The following is a 14693-nucleotide window of genomic DNA, read 5'->3' as shown; positions in this document are numbered from 1 at the left end:
TTGTCTTTAAAGGCGCTTTGAGCTTCTCGGCGTCATTTGGATCCAATTCGCCGATGTAATATTTCTCCATTTCCTTCTTTGCGGAGTCACTGTGGCCAACGGAGTTAAAATCATCCGTTCCATCTTTACCAGCCGCACCTGTGAGCGTGTCCACACCTCCTGGGTGCTGGTCCACAAACTTCGTAATGTCGTAGACCTTCTTGTTGACAATCAACCATAAATCGTCTTCCTTCGTGTGCTTCGCCGCCTCGGCAAAAGATATAATGTTTTGCATGTTTGTTATTTACTAAGCGGAAAAAGTAAAAAGAAAGGAAAAAAAAAAAGATAAAGACGTCTTCCCTCTTTTGTAGAGAAAAAAAAGAAGACGGCAATAAAGACGGACACACACACACACACACACACTGAAACGTATAGACAGAGAGAGAAAGAGACATGGGTGGCGGCTATAAAAGGCTTTGGCTGCGCCGCAGTACTGCCTGCGCAATTGTGTTGAAATCCACAAACCCAATTCGCCGTGTGACGCCGCTGCTCGATTCCTGTGCGCATCCCTCCGGTGGAGGTGGCGGCAACAGACCCGCCTCGCGGTAAAGCCGACATTCGATGCGATACAACTCCGGATTCATCTTGCCCATCCGCACGTCCGGCGGGATGCCGCAATTAATGCCCGCCACTTTACGCCAACGATCCCGTTCTTTTTTCTGCTGCCTGAAGACCCGCATCTCCACCTTCTCAAGGTTGGCGCTCAGGTCCTTTAGGCAGGCCTTCATTCGCCGTTCACGAATACTCTTCCTTGCTCTCCTCACTAGCTTCATTTCCCACGCAATATTCCAACGGCACTCGCCAATTGTAATGAAAAAATGAGGTTCCCTAAACTAATTCCATGTTTTTTTTTTTTTGGTGTTGGCGGCGACAAGTATATTTTATTTCAAGCAAACGAAAAAACAACATTAACAGCAACGGTAGAGAAAACATAAAAAAAAAGAAAGAAAAAAAAAAAGAAAGAGAAAGAGGGAGAAAAAAAATTATTTCATTTTTTTTTTTTTGTTGTTGTTGTTTTGTTTCTAGATATATACACATCTATGCGTATTGTGAGTTCACGGCGTGGCGAGATGTGGTTGCCAACGCATTGAACCCCAATGTGATGTCCCCGCACCCGGTTTTCTCTCCTTCTCTCCTCCTCCTGCCAAATCCCTCTTTGAGAAATGGTATAAAACAGGGCAATTTGTGCTGTACATCAATCGTCCCCTCTCCAACAAACACACACACACACACACACACACACAGACACACATACAATGAAAAAAAGAAGTAATAATAATAATAATAATAAACATGCAAGAGGAAAAAAAAAAAAAAAAAAAGACCGGAAAAAAGGGGAAAACGTCTTTACATAACTCTCTGGTTCCTTTTGTTTTTTTTTGTATCTTTTCCTTTAAAAATTTTCTTTCCTTGTGTGTGTGTGTTTCTCTTTAACTCTACGATGGATTGGGGAGAACCTCACAGGCCAAAAAACGTGAATACGGCATTGGGACAGGCTGTTGGCGTTGCTGCTTCTTTAGACGATTCAAATTACGCAGGGAACAGGTGATTTTCACTTCGTACAGGTACTCCACATGGTCCACCTCTAAAATACGGTAACCAAGCAGCGAATTCACAGGAAGCTGCCATGAGAGACTCCGCACCACAATGCCATTGGCCCACTGGGAAACGTGCAATTTATTTTCAGGGTCTTTGTTATCAAAAAAGAGGCGGACTCCTAATGCGGTGGTGGTAACACTAATAGGGACGTTGCACCCAATGGGACGACAGCTCTCTATTTCCTTTAAAAGTGGTTCCATTAAAAGACCATCAATGCCTTTATTGCATCGTGTAAACAAAATGTAAATTGTGTTCTTGAACGCAATTTCCCTCAACGGAACGCCAACGGTGATAACGTTCTTGAAGACAGCAAACATATCGGGCTGTACATGGGAGCTTCCCACGCCATAGCGCAAAACGACATGGACTTCCTTTGAATCTCGTTCACGGCGCAGCCTTTCCCGGGTATCCAAATCCAAAACAATTCCCCGCACAGGAATCAGCTCTGCAACAAACGGCACTTCACGATCCAGCTCCTCACGTAATTCAGTGAGTGCCGCTTTGCTACACACAGACTGCATCTTGGAGACCAGATATGTCGCAAAGGATCTCCAATCTCTTTCATCGGAGTTTGTCTCAATGCCTCCCTTTAGTACCGCGTACCTGAAATGTGCCGAAACACACGGCATACGACCATCAAATGCTTTACAAAGTAAGTGTGACATAATACGACGCTGCTGCGGTTGGTAGGGAAATTTCAAGGTGTAGCCCGTGCTGCTAGCGACCCAAGCAGAGCCACAAGACATGGGGGTGATGGGTTCCAAATCGATGGCCACAATACGCTGAAGTCCCAAGGGAGATATTTGGCGCTCAAGGGCAATGTTCATTAACTCTTCCACACCGTAGACCGTATTTGCATACGGCTCAATCAGTCTGGCTTCACATGGAAGAACAAAATGCATACCACCAGAATCTCTCTTATATGTACGTTCATATTCATTTGTGGCTTCTGTGGCTAGTTTAATTTCTCGAATAATCATCAAGACCTCCTTGTCATACTCCTCCGCAGTTGCCTCACGTGTAAATGTTTCTTCCTTTTCTATTTCTGCAATAGCCATTCGAAATAATTCATCCCTCTGCCGCGCAGCCAATTCCGCTTCTTGCAAGGCCTTTTTACTTGGTTGAGACCTATTCGTCTTACGTTTTCCCTTCCGCACCTTGGGAGGTGGGCGTTCATCACGAAACGCCTGCATCATTCTCCGATATGCACCCCCACACTCCTCTTCAAGAGTCGCTCTTCCAGCGCCTTCTGTAATAGAAATATAAAGGCTATGCAAAGAAATGAGTGGGGGCTGGCGAACATTCATCAACCCACCGTATCCACTGATGTAAACAAAGCTAGATGTGTCCTCATCCAACTCCGAGAGAGCCTTCATGAGTGTTGTCCTGGAAGCGTTGGGCAAGTACGTGACCGCATATCCGTGTTTAGACAAAATCTCGGAGAGTTCATCAATCTCATCCGTGATGGGTGGGATTGCCTCACAATCAATCTGATGCAATGTAATAAGCAATGCGGTAAGGGTTTCCTTTGCCTTCATAAAAGGATTCATCCGCAGTGAATTGATTTCCTCCACCTTTCGTTCTCGAATTTCTCTTTCACAGCGAAGCCGCATGACTTCTATACGAGCCTCTCGTGCCCTCCAATTCCGTTGAATCACAAGAGACGCCTTCTTTTTTGTTTCATTAAGCAATTTCCTGTTAAACAGTGCAACAGAAGCCGCCTCATCAACCGTCATGCGATCCTTAAGATGATGAAAGATATGAATGTGTGATCCATACTCTGCGTTAAGCAGATGGTTGTGCAGCACCGCACTGAGAAACCATGGCTTTCCACTATTCTGCATAGATCGAATAATGTCCTCTGTGACTATACTTTGTTCATTCACATTTAATGGGCCCAACCTTTTGGTCACAAAAGGAGTAAGTGTGTCGCGTAAAAGAATGCTCTCAACACCTTGAATCATTTGATTAAGTAGAATTTCCCGTCGACCCTTGGTGCCCGAAATGGCATAGGCGTATTGCCACCGTAGAATACTTCGATTGTATGTTGCGTCAGAAGGGAGCACAGGACCGTGCAAATTTAGTAAAGTCACATGACAGTCACCAATTCGAATCACAAACATAAAGTGTCCAGGGGGTTTTTCACAGGCAAGTGTACTGTTGATTGTCTCCTCCAGCTGCACGAGGGTGTCTACTGTCCGAAAACAACTCTCCGGTAGAGCCCGCCATGTTTTCCATTGGGGGCGTAGATCAGAAATGTGATTCTCAACAACACGCGGCTCCACGCAGGTTTCCCCCAAAACATCATACAACACTTCACGTGCGACGCCTGAAGGGGCAAATTCACATGTAAAGACAATGGCCGCCAGTGATACCACGTTATTCTTGTGAATGATGATTCGATCTTTCCCCAAAAAATCATCCCCCTCGGAAGCAATATCTTCCATGTGTGGGAACCAGTAAACATCATGACGTCGAACAGCCTTTGTTAGAGGGCTAATCAAAAGCCCATGATTGTAACGGCCAGAGGTATCTTGAAGCACATAGGCCCCCGGCCCTTCGTCCATGTTCAATGTTGCAAGTGGTATGCCACGAACAGATATAAAAAAGCGACCAATTTCACCATAAAACGGCCGTTGGACCTTGTAACTTCGGGTATTGTGACCACCAAGACATATCCAATCCACAAAGGGAAGAAATCGTCTTGGTCCCTCCCGTACAAGGTACAGGAGCTCCTGCAACACGCCATCCACCTTTACCCGGTATGTGTTTGCCTCACTATCAATACATTTCCATACCAATGTGTGCCATTGACCATCCATTACATTTTGATGTTCACTTCCTCGAAGTAAAGCCGAGCAACAGGCACCAAATGCATCCACAAGATACAAGGTGATATTATACTCATGGAATCGAAATCTTTCTCTTCCAAAAACGGGCTCCGCATTCATCACAATACCCAATTCCTGCATTCTGCACTGTTTATCCGTGACACCAATCAAACTCATCGTCCGATTGCTCACATTCGTCCGAAATCGGATTTCCAAACGCCAATTGCACAGCAGTTCTCCAAGAACCCCAAGCGGCCCCAACGTCACCACAAGGTTTCCATCCAAAGATGGTGCGGTCCGTGGAGGACAACCCACTTCTTTTTCAAGATTTAATAACGTTTCATGATGTTCTCCGGGAGTCGTATTCATCACTTCCTTCAGCTTTTCCCCATCTGCAAGCAACGGCCATCGAACAATTGTCTGGGGACCGTCTGTCGTGTTTAGCCCAAAGCGCACTTCAAAAATTGTTCCATGGAATACGCATGTAGGCCTGTTGAATGCGTCCATATATCCTCCAACAAACAGACGGTGTGGCCATGCGTTAAAAATGACGGGATACTCCTGCTGCACAATCTGTAGCGCTGTTGTTTGACCATCAAACAAACATTCCAGATTTCCTTCCTCCAGACTCTGTACGTTGAGGAGAAAATGGTGAAAGTGCTCTTCACCCTCCTCAGAAGAGGCGTCTAATTTAAGAGGCATTAGACATTCCAAAACTCGATTGGTACTGTCCCTAACGTATATGCAAATTGCCTCAAACATTTGATCATAGCAATTGTAGCTGATTTGAAACAATTGACCAATGTCTGCCCGTTGCCCGTCCATAATATGCAGAAAGACACGTTTATTTTCAGGTTCCTTCGAATCAATTCTAAACCAGAAATCCACTGTAAATCCCTTGATGACATTCTCAAACTTTGGTATGCCTGGAAGCCCCAATAGAGATGTCTTCCCATCAAATACATAGAAATGTATTTCTTTTCCCCATCCATTTCCTTTCAGAGGCTCAACAACGACCTCCTCATTCACTTCACCAAGTAATTCGAGGGTACTCAACGTGGGTCGTCGCTGCATACGTGAACCAAGGTAGGAATTTCTTGGTGTAGAACACTTTTGACGGCGTGAGCTTTGTGGTGAGGTTGGGACTCGCGGCGGTGGCTTGATTTTAAAAGACTGTGGCGTAAGACACGAGCCTTTTATGCACGGAGGCACCAACTCTCCACGATACGCTGCTGTTAACACGGTAAACCTCCCCGCTGCATTTTGTTCAGACACAAGAAAGTGCAAATTTCGCTTTCGAAGTTGCCGTAGGTTTCGTAATAACTTGGGGGATAACTTGATGGCCGTCCTTGCGGGTTTTGTAAACTCATTCCTACTCTTCACGTACTCCTTCACAACCTGCATGTTGTTTTCGTTTTCCAGTTGAAGAAGGCGTTGCATCTGCTTCTCCTTCGCTAATTCATCGGCCACAACTTGCATCGCGTTCTCCGCGGATTCTTCAATTCTCTTTTGAAGCGATCGAAGAATCTTTTCAACAAATTGATGCGCATGAGCCCCTCGGTTGATGATCGTGACGTTTTCTCGTGCCGCAACTCGCGCACCCACGTCGGCCATCAGAACTTCCATCACATCCGCATCTGAAACCTTTGTCGAAGATTTGTCTTCTTGCAGAGCGTCCCAAATGGCGTCAAAGGAACACACAAAAAATGGTTGTGCAGGAGCCTCATCTGGTGATGTGTCTTGGCTCAGCGAACACGCAACCTCAGGATCAGGTGGACCCCGCCGGGAATCGTAAAACACCGCAATGTTTCCCTTGAGTGCAGACAATTGATACCTTTCATGCCTCCTGTCTACAGCACGACCCTCCTCGTTTGGCACCACTGAGATAACAAGCACCATCACAATAAAATTTTACTCACACACACTTTTTTGTCGTTGTTGTACTTATTGTTGTCTAAACTTCTTCTTCTTTTATTCCCTTTGTGTGTGTGTGTTCCTTCTTTGTCTCTCCCTATCTTCCCATAAACACTATAAATCAGATGTATTGGGGAGAAATATATTGTTGCAACAATATCACACACGCACACGCACACACACACACAAAAAAAAAAAAAAAAAGACGGTTTTGACGACACTCGCATGAAAGATTTTCCTCGTTCCCTGCCAAATGAAGGATGCATGATTCCTTTTGTGATCAAATACAACTCTTTTTTGGATGTTGTTGTTTTTTTTTTGTTTGTTTGTTCAGTTGCTTGTTTGCTGATTGACTAAGACGTATAGTTTCATTTCATCTTTAGTTGCTGTTGTTTTCTTTTACCGGCATATAAATTTGTTTCTATATATTACTCTCTCTCTCTCTCTCTCTATCTATCTATCCCCCCTCTCTTGCTTAATGTGCGTGGAGAATGCAAGAAACCAACTCTGTACATCGATGGGACAAACCGGGAAATCAGCTGTTCATGATTTGGGAACCTTCGTCTTCTTCTTCTTCTTCTTGGCATTCCTCATGTTCTGCTCAAGTGCATTTTGTATGGTGAGAAACTCACTCACCTCCATACGCTCATTCACGCGAAACTGAACCAGTCGTTTGTTTTTTGAAATAAGAGAGGCGATCAACGAGCCAGCCTCTGGTGCCAGTAAGTTATAGTCCATGTCCACAGAGGTGAGGGAGGGGCTACATTCAGCACCCTGGCAAAACGATTCCAGCGCCGGGAACGATCCACCAAAGCCGGTGCCAGCAATATCAAGCGAGTTAATGCGATTCCCTATACTGAGGGCTGCCCCAATGGCTTTTATTCCCTCCGGCCCCACTGGATTGCCCCGGAGAGAAAAAACACGAACGTTGGAACACCGCAGCACGCCTTCCGCAAGGGCATTCGCACCGGAGGCTCCAATGCTGCAGTACTGCAAAGATAGATCCTCCAATGTTCCATTCCACAGCATTGCTTTGCCAATGGCTTCAGCACCAGCATCACCTAAAGGATTGAAGTCAAGCAAGCAACGTGTAAGCGTTTCATTTTCGCTCAGTAGTTTAGCAAAGTATTTAGCTCCAGTGGGTCCAATAAGACATTCAAGAAGTTCAATGCATTGTATACCAAACGGATTTCGATCCGGAGATGGCCTATACGATCGGATAAAATCAACAATGATAAGAATACCCTCATCACCAATGGCACAGTGATGCAGCTGCATCACCCGCAAAAATGGGTAAGTGGAAAGAACATCTAAAAAAAGCTGTTTTATCTCGGCATATGGAATTTCACCATGCACAAAAAGGGGAATTGTAGGTACATCGGCTTGTTCGCCATCCTTTAAACGTTGCAGTTCCATCTTAAGACGCCTCATAAATGGTACAATGTATTCTCCAAGAGAACCACATGCCTCATGCAATCGCCTCAAATCCACATCGACGTTTAACACCTGAGCGGGAGTGTTGACAACAGCCTTTAACTTCTCTTTTGGAGCCTGACGTTTCGTACTCATTGTCTGATACCCCATTTTGGTAGAAAAGCCAAAAGAGGGAAAAAAAAAAAAAAAAGAATAGAATAGAAGCAAACCAACGACAGAAAATAAAAATAAAACAAACAAACAAAAAACTCCCTCTTTTATTCATCCATCCTTCCAACTCCCCTCCCCTCGGGTCACATAACAACAATATGACAAAATACATAGAATAAATATATATATATATATGCCCAAAGCCAGTTCTTATGACCACAGGAGATGCTTATTCATCTTCATCATTACATACAAGAAATAGAAAGGCGGAGCAGGAAAGCAACGCCTATTCTTACCCTATTCAACAAAGGGGTCATTCAACGCGAAAAACCAGTTCACGGAGTTCCAAAAGATCGACCGTACCATTCTCATCGGTGTGAAGCACATCCAAAAGTTCCTCGGCTCTAATATTCTTCAACTTATTCAGCCCCAAAGCTTGTTGCAGATCCGCCAGTAATGCCGGCACCGTCTCTTTATATAATCGTCCATTTCCATTGACATCGTAATCATTAAAAATACCCCGGATAACATCTTTTCCTTCATTATCAACCAATGGGGTGGGCGAAACGGCTTCTCCGCTTTCCTTTTCGCTGTCCACAAGGTGCTCCATCGGTTCGAGCTCGCGCGCCTCCACAAAATGTCCATCCTTGTCAAAGGGAGCAGACTGACCACAAAGCGCTGCAAAAAAATTTGCACTGTACTTGTAGAGATCCTGAGGCCTATCGCGGAGAACCGCCTTTGTATATTGTTTCATGATAGTCCCAAGCTCAGGAGGAACATTGACCTGCTCGACGCAAAAGATAGACTCCATAACCACCAACGGGCTCCGCAACTACATGAAGAACACATATATATATATAAGAGTATGATAACACAACAAGATAAAAAAAAAAAAAACATTATCCCAACGCCGCCAAGAAAATAATAATAATAATAATAATAATAATAAAGATTCATAAAGTTACGAGTATATCGCCCTGCATGTTATCATAAACCATCACGGAACCATTTTTCCACAGAAAGATGTACCACAGCATTCACGCAGGTTTGTGTGCAGTACGTTTGATTGAGCATCTTTAAACCGATATTTTGCTGAGGCATACCAGGCACCTGCAACAAGAGCAATGACGCATCCAGCGCCGTCAACAAGACCTATGGGATCATGTAGAAAAATGACACCGATAAGAATATTGAAAAACTTTGTCAAATTGTTTACTTCAATAAAAGTGGCGGCAGAAACAAGCTTCTGAAGACCAAATCCTGACGTTGAAATCATAAAACCAAGGACACACGTAATCCCAATCCAAAACCAACCAAAACCGGTTATGACGGGTAGCGTTTGAGAAATATACCGTATTTCGTCATGCTGAATAAAAATTAAAAAAACCATCGGGATAGCGATGGCGTTATTATACAAGGCCAAGGTGTACTTGGTGGCGGATGCAAACCGCGGAACATTCGTCGTCATATGCTTCACAAGAATTCCATAGCACCCTTGACCGACGACGTTGGCGAGCATCCACACTAATCCCACCATGGTGAAGGTGGAGTTTGCCCAGCCGTACACCACGGCTCCAGAAAAGATGGCAACCTGTGAAAAAATAACCTCACCATTTACTAATTCGCCAAGCAAATAATATTCTGCAACTGTCGTTACAATGGAACCGAGGTTACGGAACGTTAGCACAGTAGACAAATTGGCATAAACAAAGCTCTTCATGCTAGTGTACAGCATGAAGGCAAACAGCAATGCCACGGGAGCCCACTCACGTGCGACCCTCAACGTCATTGCCTCCACATGCGAGCGGAATGGAACAAGCAGCACAAGCGTAGCTGTCATCTGCAGCAATGCCAGGGTACACGGCAGCGGGAGCGCCATCACAGCGAGTTTATTGCTCAGCATCATCCCCACGGATGATAAACTGTATATCAAAATTGCACGAATGAATGTGATGTAATCATGCATTTACAACTAACCGGAAACCGTGGATAATAGTAAGTGCACCAAGAGAAGTTGAAGAATCGCAAGTCTTTTTGTTTTTGTTGTTGCTGTTTGAGAGAGAGAGAGGAAATTTCACCACAGTATCATTCTTAACAACATTAGTTACATTATGTATCTATACGCCGATGACGACAATAAGAAATTCACTGAAATCCAGAAGAAAAAAAAATAATATTTCAAAATAAATAAATAAAATCAACTAATGCTATTGAGATAAATGGGATAGAGTGGCAGCCTGATCCAAAACCACCTGTTGCAACCTTTCCTTGGAGAGCAATGCTTCCTCCAAAGAAGTTTGAACCGCTCCCAATTCTTCAATACATTTCATCCGCTCTTCCTTTTCTTTTTGTAGTTGATCCTTCAGTCTTTGAAGAGCCATGCTTTTTTCACGAAGTTTTTCTTTAGTAACCTCCAACTCTTCGCGAAAAGGGTTCAACCTCTCGTCACTGTCTCCAATCATCACTCCTCTTACAACAAGACGTGCGTTGGTATTCTCCAACTCTCTCAAGCGATATGACTCAGATTCATAAACTGATTGGAGGCGTGAAAGGTCGTATTGAATAGATTCAGATCGGTGTCGAAGAAGCATGCACTCGTTCTCTTTTAAGGCAACCTGTTTGCTCAGTTCGGCAAGGCTTTGTTGCAACTCCTCTGTTGTTTTGTCCTTTGCCAAGGAAACCTGCTGCAAATCATTACATTTGGCTTCAAATTGTGTTACTAATGCCTCTGTTTGTACAAGTCGTCGATGCAATTGACCATTTTCGTATTCAAATGTCTGTAAATCCAAGGAAAGTTGTTGGTCTCTATGATGCAGTTGATTTAGTTGTTCCTGAAGATAGAGTATACACTGTTCTTTAGATGCTAAAGTTGCACGAATAGCTTCTAATTCACGTTCTATGGATCGTTGAGCTTCCACCTGCGATTCAGCCTCCTTTACAGCGTTTTGATACGCAGAAAGAATTTCACGCAGCTCTCCATCCTTCGCCTTCAAAGAGTATGTTAGTTGCACTTCACGCTGGTGAAGACGCTGTACTTCGGCTAGGAGCCTCTCATTTTCATGAGCAAGTTGCCCAACTTGTTGGTTGCAGTAGTTCTTATTTGCCAACAGTTGTTCCATGTCCTTTTCATTTTGTTGCAGTCGCTCTTCCAGCACGCCCTTATCCCTTTCTATACTCGTAAAATTGAGTCTCAGCTGCCGTTTTTGTTCCTCCATTTGGTTTATTCTTGCCTGCAGTTCTCTCTCAGATAACGCCTGCTGGCTACACTTTTGTTGCAAAGAGCGCACTTGCAAAGATAGTTTTTCCGCATCATCACTGAGAAACTTTCTTCCTTCAATTTCCTCTTCAAGAGACTTTTTCGTTATTTCAAGAGCTGAAAGGGTTTCTCGATGCGCTAAAGAAAGAGCATCTAATCGGACCCGTAAATCATCACATTCGGTACACTTAAGTTCAAGCATATGTTTCAAACTCTGAACAGATTGTGCCTCATACTCAGCAGTAAATAAAACGGAATTCACCTGACATTCCTTTTCGGCGACCTGCAGGGGCTCCATTTGAGTCGAAGCAGTGAGCAAATTCTTCCCAACTTGAATTTCAGCATGAAGTTTTTCAACGTTTAATTCACCACGAATTTGAACAAGTTGTTTTTGCAGAGCTGATCTTTCATCCGACAAAACTTGAATGACCTCCTGTAAGCTCTTGATTTGTATTCCACTCGCCACACATTCATTTGAGGCCATCTTCTGTACTTCCAAAACTTCGTATTTACGTTCTTTAAGAGCTGCCTCGAGTTTTCGAATCGTCGTACAGTGTTCATTTTTCTCGACGAGCAATGAGTTCTTTTCTGACAGAGCAATAGCAAGTTGATTTTCAAGGGTTTTGCAACGGACAAGAAGATCCTCTCCATCCACATTCCGCTTTTTTCTAGCTCTTAACTTTTCGGTAGTAGCACGACTCTCTTTTTCCTTCTGGCCAAGCTTCTCATTAAATTCTATAGCGAGAGTATGGGCCTCCCTCGTACTGTCGGCACGAACGGTTGCCACCTGTTGCTCTAGTCGTTCTACTTCATTATGTAGAAAGCTAATCTGGGACAATAGATGAGATGTATTTTCGTCTTGTGTATTTGTGCGGCCTGAGGCGTCTTCTTTAAGGTAACTCTTGAGCTCCGCAATTTCCTTTAGGCATGCATTCAATTGCCTATTTTTCTCATTCAGCTGCCCTTCTAGCGCAGAAATCACAACGGCATCATCAACATGTGGCGTATCAGTGCTCAGCTGCTGCCATGCTTTTTCAGGAAAGACATTAAGTCCTTTACTAAGTGTAACACGTTGTTGGCCAGGGTAAACATCAGGTTTTGTGACCGAAAACTGAAGAAAGTTTCTTAATTGAGCTATTTCAGCTTCCTGGGCTTCACATTCAACTCTCAGAGCCGTGTTTTCGCTTGACAATCCCTCGCAGTTAGCAGCCATGCGACAAACCCGGCAGCTTAGAAACGCTATCCAAAAATAAATAAATAAATAAATAATAAATAAATAAATATTACAAAATTACAGTCTCCAAAAACAGTTCGACTTATCCTGCAACTCTTATAGGAAAAACAAAAAAAAAAAATTAAAATAAAAAAGCCAAATAAATAAATATGAACATAATTATTCATGCGTCCGTCTTTCCCTTGTTATAAAATTCCTCACGCTGTTTCAGAAACAATTCCTTTTCTAAAGCCTTGATGCGCCTTGAGTTATATCCATCAGCTGTAATAACCATCATCGGTACAGCAATAACACCCACGCAAAATCCAAGAGTGAAAACCAGTCCTATTTTGGCAGGAACGCGGTTTCTAGGACTTTTAAGGGCAAAAATAGCGGCGGAAAAGCTGCCTGCAATAATTCCCGCATCCAAACCACGTTGCACAGGCTCAGAAGATAAAAAGAAGCGCCATTGCTGTGAAAGTGCTCTTCGTTTTGTCTGACCAACACTGAGGCCTTCCTGTTCAATAATATATTGTTTAATGTCCTTTACATCGGAATCAGGATAAATCTTGCCTTCATCCTTCGGACCTTGAATAGCTGACATCATATCCAGGGTTTCCCGTGTTGCAACCTTGTACCTCCCACCCTTAATAAGGTCCTCGATATTCGTAGATTCTGGTGCATTCTCCTCATAACCGGGAATATTATTACTTTTTAACTCAACATGCTTCGCACCGTTGGATTGGCCCATAGTTCTACAAAAAAAAAATAAGCACCAATAAAGCCGTAAAAAAAAAAAAAATGTTTGAAATTAACAGCAAGAAAATCAAAGCAAGAAGGTAAATAAAGGAAGAAAAGCTCTTCATTCTACCACACCCTCCCATTTTTTAAATAATAATTTAAAAAATCTTCTTAAATTCCACTAATACACTACATAACAATAACTTCCAACAAACAATAAAATTAAGCCCAGAAGTAGTTGCAAAACACTATCAAATTCCTTTCCAAAATAATACGCCGAAAAGAAAAAAACCAAAATAACGCGAACCTGTTTTAAAATGCTATAGGACAAAGGAGCAACATGAAATAAAACCACACCATTAAAAACCTGATAAACACCATAACTAACCCCCACAACTACTATTTGTCTCCAAATGTCCGCGTTATACTTCATAATATCTCTTCCTCTAAATGCCACAACAGGTCCCAGCAAAGTCATCGAACTCAGCATGAGAACAAAAAAGTGTACCAAACAAGATGGAAAAATGGTGCCGTCATTTGGAATTATGTGCAACAGAGGCTTCATTAGTGTAGTTCGCAATGATAAGGCTGCATTACTAGCAAAAACAAGAATGTATGTAAACATTATTACGGCAGCACCAAGAGAGCTCTCACCACTGCGCTTTAAAGAGCCGGAAGTTAGAGAAGCGCCAATACACACAAAGAAAACCGAAACCCATGTACTTGAGGAAACAATTTTTGTAGACACAGGATAAGGATCAATATCAGTAGAACCACTTTTTGTGTTTCTTCCATCTGCAAAGAACCCTCGGATCACCCTTTGCACAATTTCAGTAGAAAGAAGACACATAACGAGAGGCTCTGTCGTCTTTATAGCATACACATGAGTCATACCCGCAAATGTAAAACTAGAAAACATCAAATAAGTGGCCAACACATTAACAAAATTCACCACGAAAAAGAGTTTCCAAAGAGTGGCACTTTCATATAATAAAATTGCTGCTTGCCACAACTCGCGCCAACCACCACTTCTAAAAAGAAGACACGCTCCACCAGGGACCAAACATCCCACAATATTGATAAAGAAAACCATTTCCAACACTGATCCCCTTTTTTCCACAAATGCAGCACTCTGGACATCACATAACAAGACACTTGCACACCAAAGCAGCAAAACCAAAGGTATTTTCATGAAAGAGAAAAGCATTTATCCTTGAATAATACTCACAAAAACAACACTAAAACAAAAAAAAAAAAAAAAGAAAAAAAAAACATGTATACACAAATATAAACAACAACAACAACAACAAAAAGACAACAGTACCAAAGAAGAAAGCGGCAACAAAAAAAACTCAGAAATGTGCAAGCGAAATAAAAAAAAGAAATATATCAAATACGACGCACTAAGAGCGTGCAAAAACAATAATTCAAAAAAAAAAAAAGGGATTTAACCACATCCAAGAACACACAAAGAACAAAAAAAGACTCTCCCGCACGCGACCCGCAGCTCGGCACG

At 42.9% G+C, this 14693-nt stretch overlaps 9 protein-coding genes across 9 annotated transcripts, besides 18 other annotated features; all 9 read right to left on the bottom strand.

The window, feature by feature from the left end:
* Tc00.1047053510355.269 (cytochrome b5, putative) lies at positions 1–274 on the bottom strand (the record flags this gene model as incomplete). Its single annotated transcript, XM_813978.1, has 1 exon — positions 1–274. A coding segment is annotated over one exon (274 nt), but the record flags the coding sequence as incomplete, so codon positions are not given.
* Positions 1–14693: part of a sequence feature (heterozygous, non-Esmeraldo-like haplotype) that runs on past the window's edge.
* Positions 381–402: a microsatellite.
* On the bottom strand, positions 444–812 carry Tc00.1047053510355.260 (hypothetical protein, conserved; the record flags this gene model as incomplete). Its single annotated transcript, XM_813977.1, has 1 exon — positions 444–812. The coding sequence occupies one exon, from the start codon at positions 810–812 to the stop codon at positions 444–446; it is 369 nt and encodes a 122-aa protein (XP_819070.1).
* Positions 973–1022: a sequence feature (T-rich).
* Positions 1253–1295: a microsatellite.
* Positions 1310–1330: a microsatellite.
* Positions 1476–6368, bottom strand: Tc00.1047053510355.250 (hypothetical protein, conserved; the record flags this gene model as incomplete). The annotated part of the gene is made up of 1 exon (XM_813976.1): positions 1476–6368. The coding sequence occupies one exon, from the start codon at positions 6366–6368 to the stop codon at positions 1476–1478; it is 4893 nt and encodes a 1630-aa protein (XP_819069.1).
* Positions 6544–6571: a microsatellite.
* Positions 6691–6730: a microsatellite.
* Positions 6815–6855: a sequence feature (GA-rich).
* Positions 6927–7967, bottom strand: Tc00.1047053510355.240 (hypothetical protein, conserved; the record flags this gene model as incomplete). Its single annotated transcript, XM_813975.1, has 1 exon — positions 6927–7967. The coding sequence occupies one exon, from the start codon at positions 7965–7967 to the stop codon at positions 6927–6929; it is 1041 nt and encodes a 346-aa protein (XP_819068.1).
* Positions 6942–6965: a microsatellite.
* Positions 7983–8065: a sequence feature (T-rich).
* Positions 8142–8162: a sequence feature (AT_rich).
* On the bottom strand, positions 8281–8778 carry Tc00.1047053510355.230 (hypothetical protein, conserved; the record flags this gene model as incomplete). The annotated part of the gene is made up of 1 exon (XM_813974.1): positions 8281–8778. The coding sequence occupies one exon, from the start codon at positions 8776–8778 to the stop codon at positions 8281–8283; it is 498 nt and encodes a 165-aa protein (XP_819067.1).
* Positions 8888–8916: a microsatellite.
* On the bottom strand, positions 8965–9933 carry Tc00.1047053510355.220 (GDP-mannose transporter, putative; the record flags this gene model as incomplete). The annotated part of the gene is made up of 1 exon (XM_813973.1): positions 8965–9933. One exon carries the CDS (start codon positions 9931–9933, stop codon positions 8965–8967), a length of 969 nt encoding a protein of 322 aa, XP_819066.1.
* Positions 10130–10165: a sequence feature (AT_rich).
* Tc00.1047053510355.210 (hypothetical protein, conserved) lies at positions 10175–12436 on the bottom strand (the record flags this gene model as incomplete). Its single annotated transcript, XM_813972.1, has 1 exon — positions 10175–12436. The coding sequence occupies one exon, from the start codon at positions 12434–12436 to the stop codon at positions 10175–10177; it is 2262 nt and encodes a 753-aa protein (XP_819065.1).
* Positions 12471–12506: a microsatellite.
* Positions 12567–12591: a sequence feature (AT_rich).
* On the bottom strand, positions 12621–13187 carry Tc00.1047053510355.200 (hypothetical protein, conserved; the record flags this gene model as incomplete). The annotated part of the gene is made up of 1 exon (XM_813971.1): positions 12621–13187. The coding sequence occupies one exon, from the start codon at positions 13185–13187 to the stop codon at positions 12621–12623; it is 567 nt and encodes a 188-aa protein (XP_819064.1).
* Positions 13319–13344: a sequence feature (AT_rich).
* Tc00.1047053510355.190 (uncharacterized protein) lies at positions 13359–14384 on the bottom strand (the record flags this gene model as incomplete). The annotated part of the gene is made up of 1 exon (XM_813970.1): positions 13359–14384. One exon carries the CDS (start codon positions 14382–14384, stop codon positions 13359–13361), a length of 1026 nt encoding a protein of 341 aa, XP_819063.1.
* Positions 14418–14449: a microsatellite.
* Positions 14468–14487: a microsatellite.

Source organism: Trypanosoma cruzi, genomic scaffold, assembly GCF_000209065.1.
Source record: "Trypanosoma cruzi strain CL Brener 1047053516723 genomic scaffold, whole genome shotgun sequence".
Lineage (NCBI taxonomy): Eukaryota > Euglenozoa > Kinetoplastea > Trypanosomatida > Trypanosomatidae > Trypanosoma > Trypanosoma cruzi.
The sequence above is the reverse complement of the archived record's forward strand: the minus strand, read 5'-3'. Positions and strand labels throughout refer to the sequence as shown.